General features: G+C 46.7%; 1 protein-coding gene across 1 annotated transcript in view; it reads left to right on the plus strand.

The window, feature by feature from the left end:
- The window catches only part of jarid2b (jumonji, AT rich interactive domain 2b), a 117,774-nt gene that overhangs the window by 95,412 nt on the left and 10,158 nt on the right, over positions 1–12,204 (plus strand). Inside the window, exons 6-8 of the mRNA XM_017481047.3 lie at positions 1,671–1,864; positions 6,693–7,917; positions 9,538–10,010. Coding sequence (XP_017336536.1) covers positions 1,671–1,864; positions 6,693–7,917; positions 9,538–10,010 — 1,892 coding nt within the window. The remainder of the gene's footprint in view (positions 1–1,670; positions 1,865–6,692; positions 7,918–9,537; positions 10,011–12,204) is intronic.

Raw genomic sequence — 12,204 nt, forward strand, 5'->3', positions numbered from 1 at the left:
CTGTACCTCAGTAACCAAGCGGCGTGTTTACATTTCTAAATTAAACACTCTTTATTAATCCCAGGCCTCAGTAGCTACTCCAGACTCACTCCTGTGCCTGGAATCAAACCGAGCTCCAGCTGGCGCTTTCCCAACGACGTCAGGCCTGTTGGTATTAAAACCCTAGTTAAAATAAAGTTCGCCTGCCATCAATAAAGAGAGCAGGCCAAATATGTGTTAATTAGCATCAGTCGGGTTTGATTTAAGGGCAGAGGGTGATGTAGAGTAAAGTGAAACAGGACGATGATGAGAGCCGACTGGTTGGGCTTGAGAGATCATGAGTAAGTCTATAGTAGCCTTAAATCTCGCCCATTTGTCTTGGCTGGTAGCTTTGTGTCCACCGACTGGGGCTTTTTCAATAAGGTACATAGTTTGGACTTGGTGAAGAATGTGGGCTGCTAGCACCCTGCAGACACCCCACTGTACTGTGACTCCAATTTCCAACTGAAGACTATTATTATAAGCACATTTCCCAACTCAAGAACTTTAGACACATCTACACCAAATGATTGTTTTCAGGAACTCAAGAACTTTAGGTACATTTACACCAAATGATTGTTTTCAGGAACTCAAGAACTTTAGGTACATTTACACCAAATTATTGTTTTCAGGAACTGGAAACTGGCTTTACGCTAGCATGAATTCGATAATGGACGGGCAAAGCACGTAAAGTTCCTGTAAAGATTTCTGTGATGGAAACTTGCACGAGCTTCCCAAGTGTCTGCGAAGGTGCCTGTACTGGTGATTCAGCTCAAGTTTCGGAGCTCCTGAAACGATTCCTGGGATGGAAAATTTGCACAATGCTCCCTGGTTCCTGAAAAGGATCCTGCACTGGCAAAGTGCCTAAAGTTCTTGAGTTCCTGGAAAGGTTTCTGTGCTGGCACTGTGCCTAAAGTTCCTCAGACCCTGAAGAGGTTTCTGTGATGGGAATTTGCATGGCATTCATGAGATCCTAAAAAAAGGTGTCTAAGAGCCTAAAGTCCTTTAGTACAGAAACCTCTTCAGGAACTCAAGAACCTTAGGCACATTTCCACCATGTTGCATTGTGAGTAACCAGACACCTTTTGTGGAACTCGGGAATATCGTGCAATTTTCTTCCGCTAGAACCTTTTCAGGATTCTCAGGTACTTTACACAAATTTCCAGTGTATGAACAAGAACTCTAGCTCCAGTCTTTTTCAAAAATGCACATTTCCACCTCAAAACTCTTTTTCAGGATATCTGGAACTCCATATACGCTTCCACAACAGGAACCTTTTCAGCAACTATGGAACATTTTAGGTACCTTTCCGCCACAGGAACAAGGGCCAGAATCCAGAACTATTTAGCTCCTCAAAAGTGAGAACACGTCCTTTGTTGATGGTTAAAGGTCTTGCTGAAGAACCCACTGTTTCCATGACCGTCCTGGATATTAGTAGAGCTCAGGAACCACTGAGTCAGGACTGCCTAAAAGGAGTAATAAATTATTTATTAACTCTCTCACTGACCCAGGTGTTGACTTTCCTCTGAGAGTGTGTCCAAGGGTTAGGGGTTTAGGGTTTAGGGTTAGGGGTTTAGGGTATCCTGTATTTAGAGGTCACTTGTGTTACGAATGGAGTGGAATGACTCTCCCTTGTTCCCTTCTGTGTGCAGTGTTTAATGGCCACGCTAAGCTGATGAAGGAGAGGGAGAGCACGCTGAGGCCCAAACTCAGAGAGTCGTCAATCGGGAAGGAGCGCTCGGAGCGACTGGAGGAGTGGAGAGACGCCCCACAATCCACCACAAGCAGAACTCACACCTCCAATGGAGTCGGCATTAAAGGAACCACAGAGGAACTACGCAAGCAGGTAGGATAACATTCTTCTCTCCTCGTCACGTCTCATCTTCCTCTCCTGTCCTCCTATTTTCTTCTTATCTACCTTTCTCCTCTCCTCTCCACTTTCCTCACCTTTGTGGAGGAATGACTGTGCAGCACCCTCGGGCCTCAGGCTGTGTTTAAGGGCTTCATTAAAAGGAATGATTCTTTGCTGATCACAAAAAGGAACGCGCAGGAAACCGCAAAGACCCCAGATCGTCACAGCTTCTCATCCTTTGTTCCATCCTCTGCCTCTTGCTCTCTTCGATCTCGCTTACTTCTTACAGGAAATGGGCGTCTGTTACCTTCACGTCGAGTCGTTCTTCTGTAACAGGAAGACAGCGGAAAATGCAGTCATGTACCTGTAGAATAAGCACCGGAAATGTGGGGTCTGAAGGGGGTAGGTTAAATGGATGAGGTATACGAGGTGTGGACGTGTGTGTTGTGTAGTTTTGTGCAAGAGTATTGCGTTAAGAGGGTGTGTGAGGGTGTGTGTGTGAGAGAGAGAGCAGCAGTGAGAGGGTTAATTTGGTTCATTTTTTATGAGCTGCTGTTCTGCAGACGCACTCGGTCAACGCTTCATGCCATTGTACAGCTGGCCTATAGCGACACATGATGTCATCTGGACACACACACACTTAAAGCTCACACTGCACTTATCAATCTCTCTCTCTCTCTCTCTCTCTCTCTCTCTCTCTCTCTCTCTCTCTCTCTCTCTCTCTCTCTCTCTGATGTTTCCCCGTCTTTTTTTTTCCCCTCAGCTCGGCTGTTTAACAAGTCTATCCTCAAACCTTCCATCAATCTTTGTGCTGTTGAGTATTCCCTTTTGCTCTCTTTTCTTTTTTCCTCCCTCTCTCCCTTCTGCTCTCTATATCTCTATCTGTCTCAATCGTTCCAGTCTTCTCTCTCTCTCTCCTGGCTGTTTTGCTCGGCTGGGCACAGTCTGGTGACAGGCAGTGCTGCTGTGGTGGCTTCTCTCTCTCTCTCTCTCTCTCTCTCTCTCTCTCTTACTCTCACTCTCTTTCTTACTCTCGCTCGCTCGCTCTACTCCGCCTTCCTTCGCCGTCTCTTCAGGCAGACTAAACAATCCCAGACAGAGTGTGTTTGTTCTCACGTGCACAGCGCCTCAGGAGAATCTTGGTAACGGAGTCTGTGAGCCCTCTAGTGGCCGCATCACTCGCTGCAGGTGAAAGTTAATCCCAGGGTGCTGTACTCGGTGTGAACACACAGGCGAAGTACGCCAGGGAATGGACGCTAAGTGGGATTGGCATTGCACACACAGACACACACACACACACACACACACACACACACACACACACACAGCTGCGCTCTCGCAGCTTTCTGGCTGTCGGCCTTGTTTCAAATGGAGAACAGAGGATGGTGCTGTTTCGAAAGAAGCCTGGCACTTTAAATAGGCATGGCGGGTGGGTGGAAGAAGGTGGTGCTGCTTTTAATGGAAGATGAATGTGAGAGGTTGGTGGATGGTAAAGGTCAATAGTTGAATGTGTCGATGAGACCGGGCGCACTTTTAGATGGAGGAAAGGCTGAGATGACGGTGCTGTTTTCAGTTGTTAGATAGGGGACCATGGAGAAGGCGATGCATTTGTAGGTGTTTCTTGAGGCCTGAGAAAGTGGTGGTGTCTTAATGGCTAGAGAGTGGTTTGAGATGGTGGTGTTGTTTCCAATAGAAGACGAGAGGGTGCTTGAGAGAAGCTGGTACTGTGGCTAATGGAGACCAGAGGGTGGTGCTGGTTAATATGGTTAAAGGCTGTGTGGGAAATGGTTGCCCAGTGGAGGAGTTAGGATGTCCCCTCACTCAGGACTGAGAAGGTGGTGGTGTCTCATAGGCAAGAGAGTGTGGTGGAGAGGGTTGGTGCTGTTGTAGATAGAGGACTGCGAGTGGTTGTTGGAGGTGGTGCTGTGTTTCATTGGATAGAGGTTGTTTTAACAGAAGGTGGTTCCATGTGGGTTTTGGAGGACAGAGGTTGGTGCAGGTCCGTAGCACATAAAGGCTGGATGGGAAACTGTGGTGTTCCCAGGTGGAGGAGGAAGAAGGGGTTTCTGGAGCTCACTTGGCTAGAGAGTAGACTGGAGATGGTGGTGCAGTTTCGGATACAGGACAGAGGGTGGTTTAGCAGAAGGTGGTGCCATGTGGCTTTTTTGGAGGACAGAGACTGGTGCTTGTTCATATTGAAATGCTGGTGCTGTTTCAAACGAGGTGTTGTTCGGGGACGTTTTGGTGTTTCAGGTGGTGGTTAGAGACAGTGTTGTCTTAATGGCTGTAGGGTGGACTGGAGATGGTGATGCGGTTACACATAGAATACCGGGGGTGGTTTGGAGAAGGTGGTGCTGTGTCAACCGGAGACCAGAGGGTGGTGCTGGTTCATATGGATAAAAGGCAGGTCGGGAAACGATGGTGCGCTTTCATCTGGACGACAGACGAAGAGTCATAACCGAGTCGCTTTACACCTGCTGTGCTACCTGCCGAGAGCATCGATCATCTGGGCCTCAGAGCTTTGTGTAGAAAGGGTCTAAATTTTCTCTCCCTCCTCCTGTGCCCTTCTTCCTCCCCTTCCCTCTGCTTCTCCTCGCGTGACGAGGGTGGAGCGACAGATGAAGGCGATCACATTTCACTCCCCCTTATCTTTTAATAGCCTCTCCTTGTGTTTGGCTGCGCCTGATAGGAATACAATACAGGCCGTGTCGACTGGCTCGGCACGCTGATGGATCGCCGAGGCTCAAGCACATTTCACTTAACGTTACCGCCAGTGTGGAACACACACACACGTCTACATCCACATGCATGGGTACATAGAAACAGAATGGCTGACCATCCCCGGAAGGGTCTGCATGTTAGTGACCTCGAATCCACAGTCCATCCACACCTCTTAAGTTTCAGCTGTATTTTTTATTTTTGTTTATTTGATTTAATTTCCTGCTGCTCTTGTGAAACGATACCCGAGTCCGTAACCGAATACGTCAAGTAAAACGGAATAAAAGCGTTAGCCTATTGAGAAGAGACGACGCAGTCTAATATTCCCATAACTGCGCTTAACCCAGAAGAATTTGTGTAACCGAAGCGTCGTCTGCTGCGGCAGGAACCCACAGGGGCTCTCCGATCCGCTGAGAAACACCAGACTTTTATTTGAAGCGTTTAGGCAGAATTACCGAGCTTAACGAGACCACTCCATATCAGACTGATTATAATGTGCTTTCGCTATAAACTATATTCCGGGAGTCATTTTACCACCAGTAGCTGGCACCGAGCGCCTTTCTCTCCATTAGTTCCTCTCTGTCTCTGTCTGTTCTCATTTTCCCTGAGTTAATTATGTCCTACTGTAGCTGCGGTTTCGGTTTTCCTGTCGAGATAATACATAATACAGATCAAGATAGCTGACGGAGGGCCGCTAACGGAGCCACGAATCCCGGGAAGTGTCACCGATAGATTTTGCGTTCGTTTATTTTAAAAGCTCTTTTTTTTTTTTCCCCCTTTCTGCAGAAATCAACGGATGTTTGATTTTTATGTATTTATTTTACCGGGAAGTCCCATTGAGATTGAATGATCTCTTTTTACAAGAGAGCCATGGCCGAGGTAGCAGCCGTGCAACCCGCAATAAAAAAAAAAAAAAAAAACACGACACGTACAACACGTATTTAAACACCGGAACATTTTACCAAAAACAATTACACACACAAGTGCATTCAGATTTAAATCTTTTTTTTTTTTTTTTTTTTTTGTCTTCTGCAATTTATGTTTATCGATTTGGACTAGAAATAAACCCAAAGTCTTAACACCCGAGTCCATAATATATTGTTACCTGTAGTTACTAATGCACGTGTAAGTTAAGTCAGGCTACGCTAGTGATTTGTTTGTTTGTTTGGGTTTTTTTTTTTTTTTTTGCTAAACTAGCATAGCTATTCTTACCCAACTTGTCTAATAATTGTTGCAGGAACTCTAGACTTAAAGCACAGATTCGTGCATAGACTAATGTTTGTTACTGTTCCTAACTTTTAAAGCAACGAAATAAACTTTTTCCACGATAAGTATGGTGGCTAAGTGGCCCCACATGAGTCTCCAGCCATCTTGATCACTTTATTAACTGTGTATTAGGGATCGTAACCTAATACCAGTCCGTGTTCACTCTGAATAGATTATCTGTTCTCTGTATTGTTTTCAGACAGAAATAGGAAGCACTTTTTTTTTTTTGATTTTGGGGAGGTCAGAAAAGTTCAAAGGGCATGTGGTTGAGATAAAGGTCTCCATTCTATCCATCCATCCATCCATTTTTCATACTGCGTATCCTACACAGGGTCACGGGGAGCCTGTCCCAGGGGACTCGGGCACAGAGCGGGGGACACCATGGACGGGGTGTCAACCCATCGCAGGACACGAGCTGGGATCCCGTGTGGTGCGATATAGATACACGAGCAGGAGGTTTTGATTTTCATTGAACTGTCAGAGCCCTCCTGTTTAGACCACGCATAGACTTCAGATTTAAATCTGAATACTGGTACAGAAATTTGCAGCACTAGACAGATACTGATAGTAGCATCGTATTACACCCCTACTGTGTATATTTATGGATTAAAGCACAGTTATTTCTTGTTTATGCTTAGAAGGTCTCGAAGTGAGCGTAGGTGTGTTAAAACAGCCGAGTCGGCATTGACACAGAGGCTTCAAAAGGGCGAGGTGGTACAAACGCTGAGGTCACAAACTTGGATAGATTTCTAGATTGGAGTGGAATAGACTGAAAATGATCTACAAGATGTTTCTACTGGTTAATTTTCTCTTTTTCCTGATCTCTGCTTCTGTACAGGTCATTAAAGTGAATGGCTTTTCGCAGCCAGCTCCTGCGAACATGGCCACTGCCAAAAAGTCAAAAGACTGCCGCCTACCCTCCAGAACTGTGAAGTACACGGCCACCGTGACCAAGGGCCACGTCACCTACACCAAAGCGAAAGGAGAACTGGTAAAGAAAGCCAAACTGAACCACAGCAAACATTCTGCTGCTGCTGCTGGCGGTAATCAGCATCCAGCCAGCAACGGGCATGGTGCCCAGCCCCCTCACTCAGGGAAAGCCCCAAGTGGCAATGCAAAAACCCGAAAACAGGTGCTGTTATCAAACGGGCTGCATGGTGCAGCCAATGGGGGCGCCAGTGTTCGCTTCAACGGGAAGGTCAATGGACTCCATGGCTCCAAGGAGGAAGAGTTGGAGAACGAAGGCCGGCAGGGGCGGCATGGTCTGCGCAATTCCAAACGCAGGATGGATACAGGATCGGAGGTTATGGAGCCGAAGTCCAAGGTCTTGTTCTCAGAGGCTAAAAAGCCTAAACTGGCGTCACTTCCTGTAGTGGAGACGCGCAGCAAGAAGGTGCTAAACCAGGACAAGGCTGCAGCTGCCCTTGCTAACGGGCACAGCATCACGGAAACAGCTGCCTCACCCACACCAAAAACAGGCCCCACCCCTGCTCCAGCCTCACCAGCTGCCCCAGGCTCCGCTCACCAGAGCCCAGCCAATCCGGAGCCGGCAAGGCAACGGCCCAAGCGTGCCACAGCCGGGAGGCTGATGTTCATCCATAGAGTGCAGCAGAGGACCAAGAGCTGGCACGCTAACTCTAATGCTAACACTACCTCAACCAGCAGGCTCTTGAGAGGGTCAGAGCCTCAGAGCACACCTCAGCGGGTGGAGCGGGAACGTGAGAGGGAAAAGGAGCGGGAAAAGGAGCGTGAGAGAAGCCGGGCAGGCCTGGCAGCGCTGTCTGAGGTTCCCGTATTGAGGCCCAACTCACGGGAGTTTCAGGATCCACTGGTGTACCTGGACTCGGTGCGAGAATGCGCAGAAGCGAGCGGGCTGTGCCGAGTGGTCCCGCCTCCCGACTGGCGTCCCGAGTGCAAGCTAAATGACGAGATGCGCTTCGTCACACAGGTGCAGCGGGTGCACAAGCTCGGCCGTCGCTGGGGCCCCAACGTCCAGAAACTCGCCTGCATCAAGAAACACCTCAAATCTCAGGGCATCAGCATGGAGGAGCCACCAGTCATCGGTGAGTTCTCCAGACTTATCCCGTGCTCTTAAATCGGTCCAAATGACCCAGCTGCTCCAGAAAAACAGGAACCAGGGCTTAATATTGACATTTCTTAAGTTGAAATAGTGTTATTCCTCTATACCACACAAACGGTACACCACATAAGGAACATCACAGGCTAATCACGTGACTTTACCTCAGTAACAGCACGTGTTAAGATACAAGACTGCTGTCAGCTCTTGTTAGGGAGCAGTAACTCACTTAAATTGCCTGCCGTTTTGGATTTACCCGTGGCATGGCTGCACGTTTATAGGCTCCAGAAAGCTGCCCATAGACTTTCGTTAATCAACTACCGTGTGTTCCGGGGTCTAGTGGGTTATTCGGTTAGTATGCGGTGTTGAGGCACTACAAATGCAGCTGCAGCGTCGGAGGCGTTCCAGCTGGAGAACTAAACTGTAGGACGTTGACCTGTATACATGCTCCTGTGGAATATCTATCTGAACATTTAAGACATAAATAAAGATAGCTTGCTGTTCTGTTAGATTTACAGACCTGGTAAAACGGGTCGGATTTCAATCCCCTGACCATGAACACCAATTGCACCGATTATTGGCAACCTATTATTCTGCGTTTTTTTTTTCTTCCCCTTTTATTGTATATTGCATGATTTTGATATTTTTTTCAGGATTTCTTGGGCCTCCGGGTTATTTCATTAGTTGACATAAGGAATAAAACGTTGTTTGTTTGTTTTTTTTTTTGTTTTTTTGTTTTTTTTAGAAAATCATTCAACCACATCAATTAACATACAGTGACATTTTTTTAATTTGTTTAGAAAATGACACGTCTTATACCTTTTTATCCATTTCTAGCTAGATTTAGCTTTGTGGAATGCATGGAAACAAGCTACTTCTTGTCATCGCTCGTTTTTTTTTTTTTTCGTTTTCTTGAATTTAACAAGGCGATCGATTGCGGCTCGTCGTTTGACCGAGAAACCAGAAAGCCCTCTGTCCTGAAGAATTCGGGCGGGGGTTATAGGTGTACCTCTTGACCGTTCTGCTGTTTTTTATATGTGGTATGCGCGAATTGAAGTGTTAAGTGTAAGATAGAGTCTAAAAATGTTTGAGTTGCGTTCTAGAGGGTTCTGTAGGGTTAATGTGTTTTCCTTGTTTTGCTTCGTCCGAGTGATTAATATTAGCTGCTCATGAATGGGGGGGGGGGGGGGGACTCGCACATAATGAATGCTTAGCAGCAGTAAGTCAAGGTGACCACTTTTAATCATGAAGACGTTCTGCAGTAGGAGCTTCATTAATTGTGATGAGTAGGGGTGTGCACTTAAAAAGAGTAAACCTGTGATGTAGGTTTTCAGTCAGGATCGGTTTAAAAAAGCTTATTAGTAATAGGAGGTCAATCAGATTGGACTTGTCTTATTATTATTATTATTATTATTATTATTATTATAAGATCATTAAATCAAATCTTCAAGATTAATCTCTAAGTTCACTTTCTCTATAATTAAAGAAGAACACGATTGAACCCCTGCAAGGTTTTAAAAAATAAATAAAAAGGGGAGGGGGGGCTTCATTTATAATGACCTGCATGATTAAACCCTCACACAAATGTCCTTCATTCCCTACGCAGGAGGCTGTGAGGTGGACCTGGCCCGCTTCTCTGAGCTGGTCAGCGACATGGGTGGCATGCAGCGGGTGATGGATCTGAAGAAGTGGAGCCGTTTGGCGGATCTGCTCCGGATCCCGAGGTCGGCCCAGGAACGGCTGGCTAAGCTCCAGGAGGCCTACCTGCAGTTCCTGCTGTCCTACGACCAGCTTTCTCCGCACGAGCAGCGGCGCCTCGAGCATGAAGTGCTGGCCGAGAAGGAGACGCTGGAGCGCCGCCGGGGGCCCCTGGAGGGTCACTCGGAGAGCGGGAACGGCCACGCCCTGGCACTGCCACGATACGAGCCCAAGAACGGACTCCACGGACCGGGCAAGGACCCGGAGACGCCGCGTAACCCCGGACGCCGTCGACTCTTCTCTCACGAGAAGAAAAAAGAGGGTCGAGAAGAGGAAGGAAATGACGGGGTTCTCAGCGACCAACACAAGTGTATTTATAAGGTAAGAGTTAGTTCGCTAATTTAGTAAGTTTGTCCTGTCGGCTAAGTTTCTTTCCTGTTTTTGTTTTTTTAATTAACGTTCAAATATTTGAATAAAACTTTGTCCACTTCCGTCTCTACAGTGTAAACAGTGGCGCTTGTGTGTCATGAATCATTTTACAAAGGCAGCTTTTTGATAAACTGGTGTTTGTTAGCTCCAGTAACACTGTGGAGCTGCTGCTCCTGATACACGTACATACGCGTCACACACGCTACCAGTCTCTGAATGCACACGATCCAAATACTATTCACTCAGTGGGGGTCGGTGTGTGTGGATATTTAATATAGTGGCGTGCGTGCGTGTGTCAGTGTCTCACAGACACACACACACACACACACACAACACATACACTCAAATACGTACCATACTGCTTTAGGAACCCACTGGGCTTTTATGTAGAGGAGTGTGTGTGTGTGTGTGTGTGTGTGTGTGTGTGCGCTCCCTCTACACTGTACCTGGCTTCCATTTTTAACTCCCTTTCCCCTGTTGTTCTAATTGAAACCGTATGCCTGCTGCACTTTCATACACCGAGTGACACACACACACACACACACACACATACACACACACACACACACATACACACAGGCAGCATTTACAGGGTTTTTATATCCAGCTCGAGTGCAGGCAGATTTATAGCACCTTCTATTTTCCCCCGAGTGCGTCTCATGGAAGGTTTGTGTTAAGGGTGATCTCTCTCTGTCTTTGGGCCTGTCTCTGTCTCTCTCTCTCTGTCTCCCTCTCTCTCTCTCTCTCTCTCTCTCTCTCTGTTTCTGTCTCTCCCTCTCTCTCTCATTCTGTCTCTGTCTCTCTCTCTCGGTCTCCCTCTCTCTCTCTCTGTTTCTGTCTCTCTCATTCTGTCTCTGTCTCTCTCTCTCTGTCTCCCTCTCTCTCTCTCTGTTTCTGTCTCTCTCATTCTGTCTCTGTCTCTCTCTCTCTGTCTCCCTCTCTCTCTCTCTGTTTCTGTCTCTCTCATTCTGTCTCTGTCTCTCTCTCTCTGTCTCCCTCTCTCTCTCTCTCTCTCTGTTTCTGTCTCTCTCATTCTGTCTCTGTCTCTGTCTCTCTCTCTCTGTCTCCCTCCCCCTCTCTCTCTCTGTCTCCCTCTCTCTCTCTCTCTCTCTCTCTCTCTCTCTGTTTCTGTCTCTCTCTCTCTCATATTCTGTCTCTCTCTCTGTCTCTCTCTCTCTCTCTCTCTCTCTCTCTCTCTCTCTCTCTCTCTCTCTCTCTCTCACACGTGCACACACACACACAAACACACCCACTTGCGCATGATCGTGACTCCAGTTCTTAGGGCCCATGCTGGTTCCATCTGTTCCACTACTTCACTATCTGATCCATCTCACACGACACACTTCTCAAGTCCAGCATCATCAAACCTATGGATTAAAGACATGTGTAGACACTTCCACAGAAACAGAATGAGTTTTTTTTTCTCTCTTGCACTTAAACCCTTTGACCTAACCCTGGAAAAGAATTTAAATGAAGCCTTGTCTTCATTCATTTATCTATCTGTTTATTTATTTATTTATTTATTTATTTTACCCCTATATAAATACACCTGAGATTAATATAGATCTCCTGTAACATGGATCTTATATGATTTGTGCAGCACTTAAATCCTCACTAACGTAATCCCGGTCTCATTTATCGACGAAAATCCAGCTTTCTTGGCCGCAACGATCACAAGAAAACGCCGCAAAATCCTGTACGGACCCCTTTGGTTGTTGCGTATTACTGATTCGGTATTAAATTATAACTATTAAATTAAATTAAATGATGAGGATTTTTTCCGTGACTGAATGGAACAAGGTTTTTGAAGTGAATGGGCTTGGGAATGGCTCGTTTGTAATGACTAATCGGAGCCTTGGTGAGGAGGGTGCTGGTGGGCGGAGTTAGCCTCGGTGCGAAGACTCCACACGTCATCCGGTTGCTCTGATATTATATCCTCTTGCTGAGTGATTGCAGTGTGATGATGTTACTCTCTGGACTTTTACCGCTGACAAAACGGTGGTCTGTCATGCGGCACTCGAATGAGCCGAGCTTGGCTCCGATAGGTTCCCTGAGAACCAATCAGTGCGCTTTCTCTGTAAATTTATGCGAAGTGAAGAGAAATAAAAAAATCTATGTTTAAATGAGGAAGTGTTGCTCTGATGAT

The sequence above is a fragment of the Ictalurus punctatus genome, chromosome 12 (genome assembly GCF_001660625.3).
Source record: "Ictalurus punctatus breed USDA103 chromosome 12, Coco_2.0, whole genome shotgun sequence".
In the NCBI taxonomy this organism is placed as follows: domain Eukaryota; kingdom Metazoa; phylum Chordata; class Actinopteri; order Siluriformes; family Ictaluridae; genus Ictalurus; species Ictalurus punctatus.